This window comes from Pygocentrus nattereri, chromosome 4, assembly GCF_015220715.1.
Source record: "Pygocentrus nattereri isolate fPygNat1 chromosome 4, fPygNat1.pri, whole genome shotgun sequence".
In the NCBI taxonomy this organism is placed as follows: Eukaryota; Metazoa; Chordata; class Actinopteri; order Characiformes; family Serrasalmidae; genus Pygocentrus; species Pygocentrus nattereri.
The window spans coordinates 38,034,181-38,053,326 of record NC_051214.1 but is presented as its reverse complement, the minus strand read 5'-3'; the positions used below and the strand labels follow the sequence as shown (position 1 = coordinate 38,053,326).

Genomic DNA, 19,146 nt, shown 5'->3' with positions numbered 1-19,146 from the left:
TCTGGTTTCTGACACTATATGACAGTCTATAACTATATCCGTATCTAGAAAAATAGACAAATGTACATTGCATAAATTGCAGGCAGAATTTCTAGACAGCATATGTTTTTAACCTGTTTTGAGAATTTACAAACATAAAACTATTTTATTTAAAGTGAAATATTATTCTCACACTGAAAGTATTTTATAGAGTTAAGTGGTTACACACAAAAAAGTTACTTCAACACAACTGCTTTGTTAAAGTTAACTTTTTTTGCCAATTATTGTGTTGATGTAACACATTTTCTTCATTTGTAACACATTTTAATGATGTCTGTTCAAAGCACTATTTTTGTATTTTTGTCAGTGAAATGTTTTCAGTTCAATCTAAAAAAGTAACTTGATTAGCAGTATTTTTGCATAATAACCATAGTATTTAGCAACACAAATAGACTATACATGAAACAATGCAATGCAATATAATACTTCAGTTGAACAAAAGCAATATTTATAATTCCAACCTGAAAAACACTTTCAGTTTCTGAAATTTTAACATTGCAGTGGGTGCACTTCCCAAATCTCTGACATTGATAACATATTGGTATCTGTGCCAATACTGGCATTTAAACATATTATCAGTATCGATGACTGGGATACTGACAATTGTGACTGATACCATGAAGCAATTTTTGACACCAGTAGACAGAACACTCAGTGGTGTGGGATGATAAGCAGTAGTAAAAATCCTCATGGCAAAATCTATAATTGTAGAATTAATGGGGTAAACACACTAATGGGAGCTCCTTGAATGGCTGAGCCAGGCTTCTTTCAGCAATCACTCATCTGCCACTGTTTAGTCATTAACATTAATGTTAGGCCAGATTGTTATTGAGGGAGTGAAAGGAACTAGTGAACTCCTTTAAGCCTTTAACCTTGATTTAGCCTTTAGCATAGCAGCATGCTAGCTGGGCTACTGTGAAAAAGTAGCCCTGCTTGCTGTGTATCTACTTCTGTCAGCTGGATCACTCAGCAGCAGGCTCACATGTCCTGTTGCTTCAAACACTCTGGAAAAAAGGCTGAAAGTAGTTGCTACTGACACCATGAACTAGAGGTCTGCGCTCCCCTGCAGATTCCCGCGGGACCTGACATAATATCTTGCAGCACGGACTAATATTCAGTGTTCAGTGTAATATTCAGGCAGAATGTAGACCCCTTCAGGTGGGAGCAGGCAGAAGCACGCATACAGAGAAATCCCACAAATTAATGAATAGCCTAAATAAAGTAGAACAATCACTAAATCATGCATAAACAATATAACAGTAAAACAGTTAGAATGAATACAGTCATTATGCAGCAGCCGATCACGTGAACAACAGACAAATTCTCATAGGCCTGATTCACACATTCTGCTTTGGCGTTTCGCAAGCTACACGGAAAGTCTTTTCATTTTGGCGCCATGCCGAGTCCCAGACGGCGCACTGAAGCATGGCGGCATTTAGAGAATAGACCAGGGGCACATTTATTCCACATTCTGTGTGCGGCACACAGCTAAATACGTTGAAATGAGCCATGAAACATTTAACAGAAGACCATAAAAGGCGTTTTAATGTAATTCATGACAAAAAAGTCAGAAAGGTGTCCGGGATAAACAAATATACCATGTGCGTTTATAAATTATACTTTTGTAAAGCAGAGTGACTGATGTGACCATTTATTCATCTGACACCAGGAATGTCTTCATAACTTTCTTGAACACTGTATGTATGAAAGGTCAGCACGTCCGAGCTGTAGCGCTCATGCTGACGCTTCACTCCCGCCATGTGTGAGTAGCATGTGTGAATAAGGCATTAGAGAGACAGCGGAGCCTTCGGTCCGACAGCCACAGCTGTCCAGCAAAACACCAAAAATAACCACTCTGTGGTTTAATCCTGCTTTGTGTTTACTGGGAATAAATGGTGTTTGTTGAAGTTATTCCCTGTAAGTCTGATGACCATTATTGCCGTGTTATTTCAGCAGAGGATAATGTTTTTGAGATTAGACTGTGTCAGATATTGGATGTGCACGGGACTGCACGGGTGGAAGTGGGGCAAATAGATTTGGTGTGGGTGGGATGGGACTGAAAAAACAGTCGTGTGCAGACCTCTATCATGAACAACTATAATGTTTACTGAACTCTGGTTGAGGCTCAGAAATGTAAGCGTGAGGTGCACATATGAGACAAATAGCTTGACAAATCCAGATGTGAAACAACATTTGGCTGTGTTTTTGCCAAGCCAGAGCAGCTGCTGTGTGCTTATATGTACAATCCACCTCTATATTGACCAGTTCTGTGTATTGTGCACAATAAATATATTTTACACTTGCTTAACTTGTTAAATATGATCCTTATTATTAATAAATGATGGAAAATACTAAATACATACAGTAACTAAACTAACTCTATTGGTCTATTGCCATCTAGGTAGTCAAGCTGAGTATTTTTTATTTGTGACACAGAACATGGATTTCACCAAAATAAAATATATTAAAATGTAATTGTATAAATATTAGGGCTTATAGGTTAGTTAGGTTAAAGAACGTTAGTACCAATATCAGTATTCAGTATCGACATATATTTAAGGAACTTGCATTGGTATTGGTATGAGAAGAGTAAAAGCGGTATCGGTGCATCTCGAGTGAGCGTTACAGATAAAAAAAAACTGTATAGGAAAGAGAGATAGATTGTGTGACAACTAAATGTAAAAAAGTGTAGTGTTGTTTATTCTCAGTTGTGTAGGTGGGGAGACGAAAGCTCTGTAGACACTATCTGGATTTAAACATGAATGACTTTATTTCAAATTAATAAGATAGTGTTAAAGCCCCGTAAGTGTCCTGAAGGCCGAATGTGGGATCTCTCTCGTCCAAGCTGCCTCTGGTCTTATATGCTGAATGGACGCACATACATAACATGGTTAGAGACACACACACATCCATACATTCCCATATCTGGAAAAGTTTATTTTAACGCAAACAGATACCCATAAGGAACTACTGCTCTCATCCCATTGGCATGCTATTCTATACATTAGCTCCCTCGCTTGAGGGAGGGGGCAAGAGAGGCCCTCAACAGAACACACACGCGTTAACAGAGGAAAACAGAGCTTAACAGTACATAAAGATAACAGATATAAAAATATAAAGAAAAACATGAATATAACAATGTAACAAATACAAGATGAGTGTAAAGACACCTCAGTAGCATGTAAAGCATTGATACCTCTGAAGTATAAGAACCAATGTGTGCAGTCAGGGGTGCTATAACCTGTTTGTGAGACTGCAGATGGTTGTGAGCCCTATGGGTGTAGTTAAAATCCATGGATTCAGTATAATTTAACACGACACAGGAGTTCCCTCCTTACTGATGTGGGCAAATTACACCAATGCCTAAGGTAACCACGCATCAAATGGCACACAGCATTCAAAACCTGAAACCTTTGTTTTCAAAAAATGTGCATTCACCTGCAGAGGTAGTGTGTGTGAAGCAGGCCTAAGTTAACAATGCCAAACGTGATAAATCCAATTCATTTATTAAAATGGATTCCACTGACAACCATACGAGTACAGTAAGAAAGAATATAATATGTAAACTTATCCTGAACTTTAGATGAGCGGGATTTCATATGTGCTCTATCTGCGATCTGTCCAATTCACCATGTGATGCTGCAGCGTTTCTCCACTGATGGGTGGTACAGCTTACTCTGTAAAACCATTAACATCAGCAAAACAACCAAGGTTTGTTTGCAAAGGGGTAAATAGGCCCCTTTTCTTGATTGAAACACAGCACAACTGTTAGCACTATTAAGCAAATAATAAACTCAGCATTCCGTCTCCTCCTATTCTAAGCTTATATTTTCATACAACTGTCTAGTTGTAGCTTCTAAGTCAAATTCACCTCACCATTAAATCACCCCTGCACACAATTATGGCATTATATACTAACTGCATGCATGGAACATATTCCCAAATACTGCCATAATGACCAAAAAATTATAATATATTTAATTGTTGTTATATGTAATTATATATTATTAAATATACCTTCTGTGTATTTTTCTTGCAAACAAATGTTTTCTGTTTCTTTTTTCCTCCTGAGACCGAAAATGCACATTTTACATAATTAACGGCCATTTTGACTGGAAATAAAATTTAAAGGGGGTTTCTGATTTTTGCACAGCACTGGCTATGTATATGTTTATTTATTTAATTCACAAAAATCCTTGAGGAAAAAAAAACTAGACCCTTTCAGCTCCACATCCACTTCTTAAAACCTATCAGTCAGTAACTACACACAACACAAGCAATGTGAGTGAGTTATTATTAATTATTAGGTGGTCTGAACCCACTGACATGTCCGTGAAAGTTAAAGGGTCAATGTCTTCATTTATCAGTATTTTTTTCTTTAGAAGTTGTGTCTATTCATTCTTAAACGATTTCTATGACTCAGGCAGTCTTTACCATGTGACAGTCAGATTGATAAACAAATCCTTGTACATTATCAGTAACATTTTAACTGCTAAGATAACAAATGAATCATTGTGCTTATCTAAAATATCATGATTTTTTATTTCCTCTCTTCATATTATAGAAAACTTCAGGGTTGGAGACCGGGTCAGGGTGAAAGCCTCTGTTAGTACTCCAAAATATAAGTGGGGAAGTGCCTCACACAGCAGTGTTGGTGTGGTTAGAGGCAAGAACATTTACAGTCATTTACACTACTGGAAAATGTCACTGTGACTTGAAGTTCTTCAATTCTATCAATTACACTAAAGTTGTATGAACTCTATAGAGTAATTAATGTCTTTTTCTCCTTCTTCAGCTATTAGTGGTGAAACTATGACTGTAGATTTTCCTGTGCAAAAATCATGGAAGGCTGCAGTTTCTGAAATGGAACTGGCTCCCAGTGAAGACTCGGGTAAGACTGACTGTTATGGTTATGAAAATGAATAAACTGATTATAGGATTATTATTCTTCAGTCAGATATTAAATATAAATGATTAAATATAACTGACTCTTTCCCTGGCTGTAGTCAATAAGCCGACACAGGTTTGGTGTCTGAAGTTTTCTTTTTTAGTTTTGCACATTAGTTATGAGGTTAACATGTAAGGCTTATTGCTGTTGTCAGAACAAAACCTTGTATCTCCATTTTTGACGTTTTCCAGTTTTTGATATAATTTGAAAATACCTGTTGTTTCTTACATCATGTGTAAATTTCATGATGAATGGACCAAAAAAAATGGCCCAAAATGACTTAGAAAAATGTCTGGTTCCATTGACTTACATTAAAAGCACAGTATGTTTTTTCTTTCTCATGTAAAGTTACCATTTTGGAGATACAAGGTTTTGTTCCGACAACAGCGTTATATAGTCACAAGTTGACATTGTGCCTAAATAATAATAAACTGAACTTCTGAACACATTGTTACTTTAAAGAAAGTTGCTTATCTGGTTTCTGACACTGTATGACAGTCTATATACCATGCGCTATATTTGTATCTCGAGAAATGGACAAATGTATACTGCGTAAATGTTATAAAATGACCAATTACCAATTGGTCAAACGCTCCCATAATTCTTCAGTCCTGCATCTTAGTTTAGTAAATAAGATAGATTTTTAACATTAAATTTCACACTAGCTGGGACCTCCCTCAGGCAATTCCAGCAGACATTTTCTTCTCTTGAGTGCCCTTAACAGACGGCTATGGCTGGGGTTCAAATCCCAATCTCCTGTGGGGGTTATATCTTTGTTTGTTGCAACCCTAGGGAACAACTGAAGTTATTCATATTTTGTTTCTATAAATATGTAATACACTGTAGAAAATATCTGTTGTTTCAACTTTGAAAAGTAGCATAGTCACGTGGTCCAGTTGTCTAATAATTCCTCACAGCATCAGAAGATTATTATGAAGCCCAGCTACAGTTGTCAGAGGTCCAAATGGTATTTGATTATGTGATGGCAAAAGACAAAGCTGGAAATGTATCATTTAACATTCCAGGCTTATTATTATACCTATTCAGGCTTATTATTCATTACCTACAGGGATGTCAATGCAAATAAATGGAGCTTTTCTTAAGTTACAGAAGTGTGTAATAAAACTTTGAGGCCACGGCTTGGGGGTTAAGTAAAAAAAAAATACAGAATACAGATACACACGTGGAAAAGGGAATTGGGAGAACTTTTTACTAAACTAAATAGAGTTAGGTGAACTCTAGTGTCCTTAAGTTGAGTTACTTATCAAGAAAATCTGTGTAATTGTTCTCATTACACAAATGGAGGTTACCCATTTAAGATCCTCTTTATCCACATTGTAAGGTGTATTATTCAGTAACTACATGGAAAACAATGCAAAGTGATTCATTAATTCTTGAAAGGTCATCTGTCTTTATAACATATCACAAACAGACAAGCAGGTTTATAATTCATGCAAAAAAGCTATTGTAAGTAACATTTAGTAACAACTGTTAAGATAACATATATATTTAAAATATGATGATATTTGTTTTTTTACTGAAAACAAATGTATTTATTCTATCCATAATAAAGAAACTTTCAGGATTGGTGACCAGGTCAGAGTGAAAGCCTCTGTTAGTACTCCAAAATACAAATGGGGAAGTGCCTCTCACCGGAGTGTTGGTGTGGTTACAGGCAAGAACATTTATAGTTGTTTGTACCAGTGACAGTTCTTCATTAAACAATCATAACAATAAGTACAGTGCTATGCGAAAGTCTTAGGTATCTAAGCACATTTTTAAACAATTTACCTCAGTAGTGTGTTTATCACAATATACATTAGAATAAAGTCATATTCATAATTCAAATAAACATAAAAACAATAAAAAGCAACAAGAATTCCTTGGGACCATATTTTTCCTTGACACCTTCACAGCCACCACAGAGACTTGTTAATATCATCAATTACATCATGAGCACAGTATAATGAAGCACTGATTGGTCAAACCAGGAGATTTTTTTAAACTTAATTCATATTCAATACATTTTGTTTATTTAAATATTAACACTTTTCTCAGCAAATAAACACATACTACACAAATAAACTGATTTTGAAAATGTGTCTTGGCTGCCTAAGACTTTCGCACAGTGCTGTATGTATCAACTTAATATAGTTAAAAGTGCCTTTTTTCCTCCATCTTCAGCTATTAGTGGTGACAGTATGACTGTAGATTTTCCTGAGCATAAATCTTGGAAGGCTGCAGTTTCTGAAATGGAACTGGCTCCCAGTGAAGACTCAGGTAAGACTGACTATTATGGTGACACCCACTAACACACTACCTGCTTTGGTGAGCTCACCTTGTTTCATGTCTTTAGCTGTATCAGAAAAGAAAGAGGTGTTGCTGTGACAGTGTCAGTGACATCTGAAACAGACAGGTTAGCTGCTGAACAGAAGCTGAACTTCACTGGGTTATGACCCCAAACGATCTGTCTGTTACATAAATAAATTGCTTATCATCTGCACTGAATCAAATCCTGCTTCTTTATCATCTGCTTGTGCTTTCTCTATTTCCGCTAAACAGCTGAGTGACATTAAATTATTTTGCTGTTTAACAGAACCGACAGGTCAGTATTTTGTCTACTTTGCTAATGTTTGTGATGGCTAGTCACAGCTGCTGCACCATTTAAGGTGGAATGGGAACAGTTAAAGAAGAAGCTGCGAAAAAAGAATTCAGCCTCATAGTTTTAACATGGGTAGTATAAGGAGTTTTGGCCCATCAAAAATATCCTACCTACAGGTTTTATTTATGAATAGACCTCTAAATATGCGCTAAAGTAGAATGTTTCGATAAGATAGCACAACTCATCTGGCTCAGCCCAGCTTTATTTCATGTAGCTTGGTGACATCAAATTGATGAGCGGTAGCTTTAGCTCGCATGTAGCAATATTAGTATTATAGCCCTTTATGACCTTGTAATTCAGAGAATCCAGAGGTATTAGAAGAAAAATGTGCTCAGGACAAAACGTGTCAGGTCCTGAACATTTTTATTTAACACAGAGTGCGAAAGAGGTGACTTTTCTAAAACCCTATTCATTCTGGTCGTAGAGAAATATGGCTTAGTCCTGGAGTTCCTTATATGGGCATAACGAGTGCTACGGAATGAGGCACCATTACAGTGGTCTATATGGTTAATTGGTGCACAGAGGATCAAACCACTTTTGCCTGGGGCTGTAATTAAAGTATTAAATGAGCAAAAGTGGAACCTGTGGAATTTCTTAAAATTCACACTTAAAGCAGTTGGCTCTTCAGTTTGCTAATGTTAGTGTGCCTATAGGCTTCCCTTTACCTCAGATTAACCTAAAGTTAGCTAGCTAATCAGCAACTGGGTAAAAACCCAACAGACCTCTATATTGACCACCATTTGCCAATAAACACATATAGTAGACAGGTATCTTTAATCTGTAGCTAATTACTGTTTAAGTCTGTTTATTCTGAAAAAGGTGTAATATTTTTATGCTTTTAGCCAAAGTCTTGTCACTTTAATAAAATGCACGTTTCTTCTCTCCATGTAAAAGAAACCTTCAGGATTGGAGACCGGGTCAGGGTGAAATCCACTGTAAGTACTCCAAAATATCAATGGGGAAAAGCCTCGAACCGGAGTGTTGGTGTGGTTACAGGCAAGAACATTTACAGTCATTTATACAGTCACAATATAGAACATTACTGTCACTCACATGTCAAGTAATGATATCACTGGCATTAAAACTATCAACTCTTTGCAGTCAATAGTCTTTTTTCTCCTTTTGCAGCTCTTGCTGGTGAAAGTATGACTGTAGATTTTCCTGAGCATAAATCTTGGAAGGCCCTAGTTTCTGAGATGGAACTGGCTCCCAGTGCTGATCCAAGTAAGACTGGCTGTTATGGTGACACCATGATAATGAATTGATTGCTTATGGGATTACTAGGCTTTAGTTTACAAGTATTCCTTCATCCTGAATGTAATTGACTGACATGTTTGGTGCTTGATGTTTATTTATTTACTTTGGCACTTTAGCTATGAGGCTAACAAGTAATAGGATAGCTGTCAGGATAGCGAAAGTCACGTGGTGGAATCTTCACACACTTGCCTCAAACCACGTCACACTGATTAGAATTTCAAATAGATTTGCTTATCTGGTTTCTGACATTGTATGCTAGTATGTACCTATAACCCTAATTCCAAAGTTGCAACAGTAGGGAAAATCAGATAAATTAATTAAAAATCAAGCTAAGATGTGTAAACTGTCTTTTAAAGGTATTTAATTTAACACAGCACTTAGCAAAGGTTTTTTGCAAAGCAATAAAAATTTGTGATCAATTTTGAACACAATCAAACCATCTTAAGGAGAGAAGTAGGAATAGAGTCAAGGACATTGTTAATTTGTTTATAATAGTTGTAAGCTCCTAGTAATTGATAACAGAGAAAGATGTCATTACTGATGTAGGTGGCTTATCACTAATGTTATAGGAGCTTGTTTTAATAGTCTGCTATTTGCTCTGTCTTATCAAGGCTATTTTATTTTGAAAATGAATTGCAAACGTCAGAAATTTTAGAAGATAAATCACTATGAGACACACTCACACAAAAGTTATGTTCAATAAGTCAGTCTGGTGGACAAAAGGACTTTGGTATGATATCTGTGGTTATTAATTGCTCTAGAGAGGTATGACTATATATTTTAATGGCATGATTGTAGCTGGAGATCTGCTCTTTGAGAATGTCATAAAGTATGTGCAGTGCTCCGATTTATGACAGTCTCTTTTAAGATGCCATATTTCCTCAAATTTATGAGTATGCTAGTTTTTCTTCCATTTGGCTGGAAGAAATTCCATTAGTCATTTATAAGCATGGATGGGCTGAGGTTTTCCAGTTTTCAAATGGAGAAATCTCTGTGCATAAAGGGCAAGAACAAAAACGAGTACTGAATCTTTGATCCCTAAGATGAACCAGATTTCTCTGGGCTAAAGCTCATCTGACCTTTCCACCTATCAAATTGTTTTTGGATATAATGGTAGTTTGTTCACCAGCCCAAAGAGGTTGGCATGCACAGTTGTGAAAGCACCATTAATATTGAGGGGTACATATGCATTTTGGAGCAGCATATGTTACCATCTAGACAATGTCTTTGTCAGGGACTTCCCTGCTTGTTTCAACACGGTGCATTCTGCATGTCACAACAGCATAGCATCATAGTGAGACAGTGTTAGACAGTGTTAGGATATTCTGCAGTCTAGGTAATTTATCTTCCTGTCTTCCATTTAAAACGCATGACACATTATAAAGTGCAATATGTGACAACCGAGACCCCCAACTGGTGAATGGAAATGGAAAAAAAGAATGGGCCTTTGTACTGTCTTCAGTTGAATAAAGGTCAAAAAGAGATTGCTCTCTGCTTTATTTATATTTTTCATACTGTCCCAACATACACATTGACAATAACAGTAGGTATCGTAAAACTGTTGTCTTTGCTGTTGTCCATGTATCACAAACCACATTAGCACAAGACTGGAAATTGGCTGAGAATTGCTAATCACATCAACATGATTTAAAGCAAGAGGCAAAACCGATATCAAATTGAATATGAAATCTATTATCAAAGAGGAGAAGAAAGCAAAGGTTTACCACTTCAAGTCCTTTTTATGTCCACGTCGTATGGCTTCAGTAACTACATAGAAAACAAGGCAACAGTATGATAATTTTTGGATGATTCAGACTGTCTTTACAACACATAATTTACAGACAATCAGGGCTAAAACAGCAAAAAGTTATTATTATATGTTACATTAAACTGTGTATACAGCAAATTAACTTATTATTTAAAATATTGTGATATTCCCCTGAATATCATCTTCTTTTCATGATAAAGGAAACTTCAGGATTGGAGATGAGGTCAGGGTGAAAGCTTCTGTTAGTTCTCCAACATTTGCCTGGGCACATGCATCTAACAAAAGTGTTGGTGTAGTTACAGGTAAGAACATTTACTTTCATTTATACAATCATTCAGAAAGTAACCATGTCATGTTGGTACTAAATCTACATCAACTCTGTATACTATATTGTGTCATTTGTCTCCTTCTCCAGCTATTAGCGGTGAAAGTATGACGATAGATTTCCCAGAGCATAAATCTTGGAAGGCTGCAGTTTCTGAAATGGAACTGGCTCCCAGTTTTGACTCAGGTCAGAAAGACTATTGCAGTGACACTATGAAAATTCATGGGCTAGTCTTGTTATACTTGACTTCAAGCAGATATTAAAGCAATGATCAAAAAGGATTTATTGAAGAAAAGGATAAAATAAAAAATCTTAAAAAAAAAATAGACTCCTTTTCAGTGCTCTCTCTGGCTGGACATCTGTCTCAGTACGCAAAGCAACTACATCACATCAGCTTATTTTCACCCTCCATGACCTGAGCTGCACCAAGCTTAACTCCTTGTGTCTCCAAGATTAAATCCATTTATTTCAATAATTTGGGCCGTCAATCGACAGTTCTTAGATCAGTGACATATAGCATACCATTTAACTTGCATTGTACCTCTTGAATCTTTAGGACAATGACATCATAATGGAAACAAGATATTTTATGCCTTACTTACTTGTACTGTCAATGGAACTCAGGAGAGCGTCAGTTATCACCTTATTCGTGCGAAGATAAACAATGATCATAGGCAAAAATATAGCAATATACACAAATGTAGTAAATCAATAATTAAAAATACATTTGTAATAAAATGAAAGATATTCAGGATGTAAAGACGTGTTAAGTGTCTGAAGTTTACTTAGTTTTTCACTTTAGCTACATGACTAAGAAGTAATGAACGCTTAACTGAGCCACCAGTTAGTACTATGAAAAGTGCATGTCTCAGTGATCACCTGCTTGCCCTAAAACATTTACACTTAACTGTTTGTAATACAGTCACAGAAACCACACAGCTTTATTTAATAGTATTTAAATTACATGTCGATCCAGCTTGGATTTATTTATGTTCAAAAGTAAGTTAACCTATATGTCTTATCTGCATCAGTTTTAATTACATTCATTGTACATTCTGCCTTGATACTGTAAACACATTGTTTGATTCTCTGAAATATTCAGAACATTTGTCAAGTGATTTTGCAGCTGAATATTTATAATTTACCTGCTAGATTTAGTTAAAACTGCTTTACAAAATTTCTACTACTGTAATAGAAACACTTATCTTTAGCATTACATTATGTGTACAGACAGGCAGGGCTAAAAGCCAAGTAGAGCAATTATTATAAATAACATTTTAGGAGAACTGCTTTGGTAGCAAAACGAATTCTCCTAATAATCTGAAATATTGCAATATTTGTATCTTTTTACTTCTAAATATGTTGTAGGAAATTTCAGGGTTGGAGATGGTGTCAGGGTGAAAGCTTCTGTTAGTGCTCCAAAATATGGATGGGGAAGTGCTTCTCACAGGAGTGTTGGTGTGGTTACAGGCAAGAGCATTTACAGGCATTTACACAATTTGAAAATGTAACTGTAACTTAAAGCACTCTTCATTAAATAATTGTCAATTACACAAAATGTGTAACTTCATATTTGTTAAATAATCCCTTTTCTCTCCATCTGCAGCTATTAATGGAGAAAGTATGACTGTAAGTTTTCCTGAGCATAAAGTTTGGACAGCTGCAGTTTCTGAAATGGAACTGGCTCCCAGTTCTGACTCAGGTGAGCTTAACTGTTATGGTGAAAACATAGTAATGAACAGACTCACTATAGCATTATTGATCTTCGCTCAGAATCCATCCATCCATCCATCCATCCATCCATCCATCCATCCATCCATCCATCCATCCATCCATCCATCGGGCATATGTACACTGCATAGCAGCTACCCTCCAGGCTGAATTTAGGCCTTTACTTTGCATGTGTCACTATTAATGTCCATTACCTATTAGGTATGTTAGCATCATAATGCCAGTGTAAAACCAAAGGAGCAAACTTCAGGCACCAAAAATGTCTTGGCTTATTGACAACATTTAGGGTAAGGACAAAATGGCAAGATCTGGCAAAACAAAACAAAAAAATGACAATTAGAATTACTATTTAAACTGATACCTTTTAATAATAATATTACCTCTAACACAATGGGCACCAACAGTGTCAGAATCAAACAATTTTCTCACTATCTGAAGAATAATTTAATTACGCAAAGTTGGAATCCTTGTCTTAGTACTTGAGTCCAGTACAGTGCAGGTAGGCCACCATGAAGCCAGGGCTAGGTTCCATGATGCCACCCAGTGGTCTGTTGAGCAACTAAAAAAACAACATCAGGTTCCATAGTACCACTTAATGCTGCAGACAGCAACAACAGGCCACCGCGCCCGTCCCCGGCCTCAACGGTGACAGCCATGAGAGCCAGCAGGAAGGCGGGGCCCAAACACCTAATGGTGATAAACCTCGGCGAAGACGAGCAGTGAGCTCTTGTTACCTCTCAGCTCTTTAGAAAGGTGCTCCTGAGCTGAGAGAGAGCAGAGAGAGAGAGGGATGAGCAGCAGCAGAAGCAGCAACAGAAGACTAGAAGAAAAGCTTGAGTAAAAAGGCTGAAAAGCCTAGCCGTCTGAAGCCACTGAAAAGTCGCCAGTGTAGGTTTAGTTTAGGTTTGTTTGAGTTTGTATTGTTTGTTTGAATTTGGGTGAATTAAAATATATAGCTATTGCAACTCTGAACCCTGTCCTCCTTGAGCACGCGGTAGCACTTGCAATGCCACACTCCATAAGGCACAACAGCTGTGTTAATTTGCACAAAGTACACAAAGCTTTTATCTTTGAGATATTGGACAAAATCTTTCCACAGTCAAAAGAAAACTCAATGCCACAGGTCTGAAATGATGTGTAAATAAATTGTAAGGTGGGATCTGAGTTTCACACACTGTGGTTTATTTATTTACTTACTTAAATTACTTCACATTCCTGCTAAATACTTTTGGAGAGGCGAAACAGTAGAGATCAACCCCTTAAGCTCCTTTTTCGTGTCCATATCCTAATTATTCAGTAATAACATTCACACCAGAACAACGTGACTGAGCTAATATAAAGTTGTTTGAATAAAAAATAACAAATGATCATCTGAAATACTGTGATAGTTGTTTTCCTAATAAAATCTGTATTTTCTCTATACATGTTATAGCAAACTTCAGGGTTGGAGACCGGGTCAGGGTGAAAGCCTCTGTCAGTTCTCCAAAATACAAGTGGGGAAGTGCCTCTCACAGCAGTGTTGGTGTGGTTACAGGCAAGAATATTTACAGTCATTTACACTATTGAAAAATGTAACTGTGACTATAAGATCTTCATTAAATAATTACATTAATTATACTGATTGTGTAATATCTGTATTGGTAATCACTAACACTAAATTTGTGTTAACTCTAAACAGTAAATAGTGTTTTTTTGCCTTCTGCAGCTGTTACTGGTGATAGTATGACTGTAGATTTTCCTGAGCAAAAATCTTGGAAGGCTGTAGTTTCTGAAATGGAACTGGCTCCCAGTGATAACTCACGTAAGATCTACTATTATGGTGACAACTTGACAATGAATGAACTTGAATGAATGAACTTGTTTTTGTCTGTCAGATAATAATGTAATAATTGAGCCAAAAATCCAGTTTACACAAAAAAATCCTCTATCTGCCCTGAACTTTTCAGTATGTATTCAGCTCTCAACACACCTGACTCAACTAATCAGTTCATTAACAGTTCATTATTGAATTATAGTGGCTGTGATAAAGCTGGGAAAGCCTTAACATGTGCAGAACCAAGGTTGAGAAACACTGTGCTGGGGGTTTCATCAAATGGTGTATCTATTATTCCTGTAGGACAGATGTTTCTAGCTCTGGTCCTCGATGATGTCTTGAATGAGCGGATAAGTTGGATCAACTGTGTTGGGACCAGTGGTAAAACGTGTAGGGCAGTGGGTGCTCCAGGACCAGGGTTGGAAACTTGTGCTGTATGATAAGATTATGGTGGCTCAGGTGGCCTTTGTCACAGACAAGCAGAGTAAAAGCAGGAAAGTTATTATTAACATTTTAGAAAAACTCTTGTGATTATCTGAAACACTCTGATATTTGTGTCTTTCCTGAAATCAGTCCTTCTTCTAACCATGTTATAGAAAACTTCAGGGTTGGAGATCGTGTCAGAGTGAAAGCCTCTGTTAGTTCTCCAAAATATGGATGGGGAAGTGCCTCTCATAGTGCTGTTGGTGTGGTTACAGGCAAGAACATTTACAGTCATTTACACAGTCATATATATATTGTAGTTGAAAAAAATGTAACTGGGACTCAAAGCTCTTCATTAAAAAGTCAGTTCCACTAAATCTGTATCAACCGTATATTGTAAACCATGCCCTTTTCCACTCTGTCTTCAGCTATTCATGGTGAAAGTATGAATGTAGATTTTCCTGACCATAAATCTTGGATGGCTGCTATTTCTGAAATGGAACTGGCTCCCAGTGTTGACTCAGGTAACACAGACTATTATGGCAACACTATGGTAATAAAAGTACTCAATATAGGATTGTTGGGGTTCAGTCAGTAATTAAATCTAAATTAAATCGATCCAGTCAAATTTATGCAGTTAATCAGCTAATATACATTTAGATTACTTATTTAGTTTTTCACTTTAGCTGTATGGCTGGCAAGTAATGAACACTTCTCAGCATTTTGCAATCTGCATGCTTTAATTATCACAAACTTAATCAAAACTCAAAACAGGTTAAAGGTTCATTAGTAAGTTTAAGTAGATTTGTTTAGCTAGTATCTGACACTGTCCCTGAATGTAGTTGATCAACCAAGATGAGTTTGCATTATTATTCAGTAACTACATTATTAACTCATAAAAGTGAAAAACGAAAGCCTGGAAAAGTTTTGATTTCGTCAATATGTGTCTAGTAATTATTGTAAAGCAATTTAGATGATTATTCAGGTGGTCTTTACAATACAAAAGGTATTAAAAATAATTATCATAAGCTATTATAAATAATCCTGCGACCCAGAAGGAGAAGCTGCTTAGGGAATGTTTGTGTTTGTGTGTGTATTATAAATAAATTTTACTGCTTTGTGAACACGTGAACTCTGAATATTTGAAACACTATAATATTTATTTTCTTAATGAAATCTGTACTTATTCTCTCCATGATAAAGAAACCTTTAGGGTTGGAGACCGGGTGAGGGTGAAAGCCACTGTTAGTTCTCCAAAATACGACTGGGGACATGCCTCTCACAGGAGTGTTGGTGTGGTTACAGGCAAGAACATTTACAGTCATTTATGGTGATTTATATGGTTCGAAAACTGTAACAGTGACTCAGTAAATAAAGATATCAATATTAAACTCTATATAGCCTTCTCATTCTGAACATCCAGCTATACTGGACATTTTTCCCAGGTATATTATGTCTATATAAGCAGGTACATAACTACACTGTTTTTTTATGTTTTTTGTTTTTCTTAAGAAGCCACTCTTTCTATTGGTTGGCTATTTATTAAAAGATTTTCTTTTTTTATCTTGTCATATAAATATGGCAGCTGCTGAGACAAAATATGCTATTTTAATGGTCTTCAGTGTCCAGTATACTGGACATTTGGAATTTAGCAACTGTACATACAGTAAACAGTATAGAAAAAGTGTACTGCTTGCTTTGTTATATTGGTGATAATAATCAACATTGGTAATAAATAAATAAATAAATAAATAAATGCATTTCATTATTTAGTATGCAATAGTGACTATTTTTCATAATAAAACATTGTTTGTTTTTAAAGTATTTAGTCTCCAGACTGAGGACAGTAAAGAGTGTATTTTTTCTCTCCTTCTGCAGCTGTTGATGGGGAAACAATGACTGTAGATTTTCCTGAGCATAGATCTTGGAAGGCTGCTGTTTCTGAAATGGAACTGGCCCCCAGTGTTGATTCAGGTATGACTTACTATTACTGTGTTACAATGATAGTGAATAGACTAGTTATGAGATTTTTTAAATTATGTTGAAGCCTGAATGTAGCATGCATTTCTGTCCATTACCTGTCCATTACCAATGGTAACAATGACAGTCAGACTTCTTTTAGAAGAATAAACTGGTCCAGTCAAAGAAAAGAATAAACAATAAGTCTGATTTCAACCAAAGACAAACTCCAAGTACAAGAAAACTGAAACACAAGCAGAAGGTTAAAAGCAAGTAAGGCTCAGTATTGAAAAGGATAGCTCAAATAAGACCTCACAAGGACCATAACAAAAGGCCAAAAATGCTTACTCATCAGTATCAACCTCTAGAGACAGTAAACATTACATTCATAGCCTTCAAACAGTATCATAAAAGTCAATAGCAACAACAGCAATTCATCCTTTATACATTGTACATTTTCTGACAAAGACATTTAGACCATCAAACTGTCCTATCGATAGGTTTAACATGAAGCTGAAATTGATTTCCTATCTGGCAGCTTCTTGTTCAAATTTTCCCATTCCATAGATAAATCATAACTTCTTTTACTTCAATCACTCTACCTAAATATTAGTACCTTAATCTATCTAAATCAATACTTCTTCTAACTGTGTGTTATAGAAACCTTCAGGGTTGGAGACCGGGTCAGAGTGAAAACCTCTGTTAGTTCTCCAAAGTATGGATGGGGAGACGCCTCTCGCAGGAGTGTTGGTGTAGTTACAGGCAAGAACATTTACAGTCATTTATACAGCTGGAAAAGTAACCGACTTAAAGCTCATCATTAAGTTATAATATCAATTACATTAAATGTGGAAAAACTGTACATGGTCAATAATATATTTTTTTTCTCCATCTTCAGCACTGATTGTGTAATAACTGTATTTGGTAATCACTATCACTAAATTTGTATCAACTCTATATAGTAAATGTTTTTTCTGCCTTCTGTAGGTGTTAATGGTGAAAGTATGACTGTAGATTTTCCTGAACATAAATCTTGGAAGGCTGCAGTTTCTGAAATGGAACTGGCTCCCAGTTCTGATTCAGGTAGGACTGACTAGTATATCAGCATGGCTAATTTTCATAATTAACTGTATGTTATACAGTGTCAGAAACAAAAGAAACAAGTATATATTTAACAGCACTTAATAAACCTTTAGGGATTGAAGACACAAACTGATCCGGTTTTGAAAACAAAATTGTTTGCCATTGTTCTGTTTTACAAGTTTTCAGCGGTTCAACCATATGGGTCCTTCATTACTGTATTTTTGAGTCTGCTGTTGTAACATGTTAAGAATATGACTTGTTTATGTGACCACAATGAGGATGTCCTTTTCTTCTTTGGCTCGGTACACACAACATCCATTATTTCCATAAACACTCTGAAAGGTGGACTCATCAGACCACCATACAAAATGTAAAAAAAAGATTCAAAATGCAAAGATGTGAAAAGGATGTGGTCATCTCTCTACAGTTGAATATATTAACAACCATAAACAATACAAAATTAGTTACGCCAGGTTGTCAGCAGCTCACACTAAGTTCAAACATTGGCTAAACATAGGCACCGGTAAGCAGTTCATGCCATATTAGCTACCGAGATCTAATCCAGTACAGACTCACCTTTATATTACTACTTCCCCCTGGTAAACTGATTTAGACATAAAAATATCCTAATGGTTCTTTTAATGCTGGAAGCATTTTCTGATAAGGACATTTAGACTATCAAACTATCCTATCTATAGTTTTAACACAAAGCTGAAGTTCTTTTCTATCCGGCAGCTTCTTATTTGAATTTTCCCTTTCCACCTTAAATAGTGTAGCAGTTATTATTATTATTCCTGAGGCGCCAAGACATAACCATTTAAGGTGGAATGGGAAAATTGTAACAAGAAGCTGGTAGATAAGAAGCTGACTTCAGCTTTGTAGTTTTAATGCTGGTAGTGTTTTTCAGGTGATGTAAGTTATGGAAAAATATCCTACTTAGAGTTTTTTTGTACAGAACAACCAATAAATCTGTCCTACTGTGGGACATATTGAAAAGGTAGCACAATTTGCCACAACACTAGGAGGCTACACTGAAGATGTAAGTGCAGCAGCCACTTGGCTAAAGCAAGCACGCAGCACTCCTTCTGATTTACAGAATGTTTAAATGTGTTTGAGGTTTTTAACTGACTTTTTTTAG

The 19,146-nt window shown here is 36.2% G+C and overlaps 1 protein-coding gene across 4 annotated transcripts in view; it reads left to right on the top strand.

The window, feature by feature from the left end:
- The window catches only part of LOC108411315, a 49,955-nt gene that overhangs the window by 8,257 nt on the left and 22,552 nt on the right, over window positions 1-19,146 (top strand). For 3 of the 4 annotated variants that reach the window (XM_037537948.1, XM_037537946.1, XM_037537949.1), the window contains exons 7-24: window positions 4,604-4,705; window positions 4,835-4,930; window positions 6,561-6,662; window positions 7,172-7,267; window positions 8,544-8,645; window positions 8,778-8,873; window positions 10,875-10,976; window positions 11,090-11,185; window positions 12,368-12,469; window positions 12,606-12,701; window positions 14,163-14,264; window positions 14,436-14,531; window positions 15,140-15,241; window positions 15,395-15,490; window positions 16,170-16,271; window positions 16,845-16,940; window positions 17,586-17,687; window positions 17,913-18,008. In XM_037537948.1, the coding sequence (XP_037393845.1) occupies window positions 4,604-4,705; window positions 4,835-4,930; window positions 6,561-6,662; window positions 7,172-7,267; window positions 8,544-8,645; window positions 8,778-8,873; window positions 10,875-10,976; window positions 11,090-11,185; window positions 12,368-12,469; window positions 12,606-12,701; window positions 14,163-14,264; window positions 14,436-14,531; window positions 15,140-15,241; window positions 15,395-15,490; window positions 16,170-16,271; window positions 16,845-16,940; window positions 17,586-17,687; window positions 17,913-18,008 (1,782 nt within the window). The remainder of the gene's footprint in view (window positions 1-4,603; window positions 4,706-4,834; window positions 4,931-6,560; window positions 6,663-7,171; window positions 7,268-8,543; window positions 8,646-8,777; window positions 8,874-10,874; window positions 10,977-11,089; window positions 11,186-12,367; window positions 12,470-12,605; window positions 12,702-14,162; window positions 14,265-14,435; window positions 14,532-15,139; window positions 15,242-15,394; window positions 15,491-16,169; window positions 16,272-16,844; window positions 16,941-17,585; window positions 17,688-17,912; window positions 18,009-19,146) is intronic. The other variant, XM_037537947.1, reaches the window with a different exon arrangement.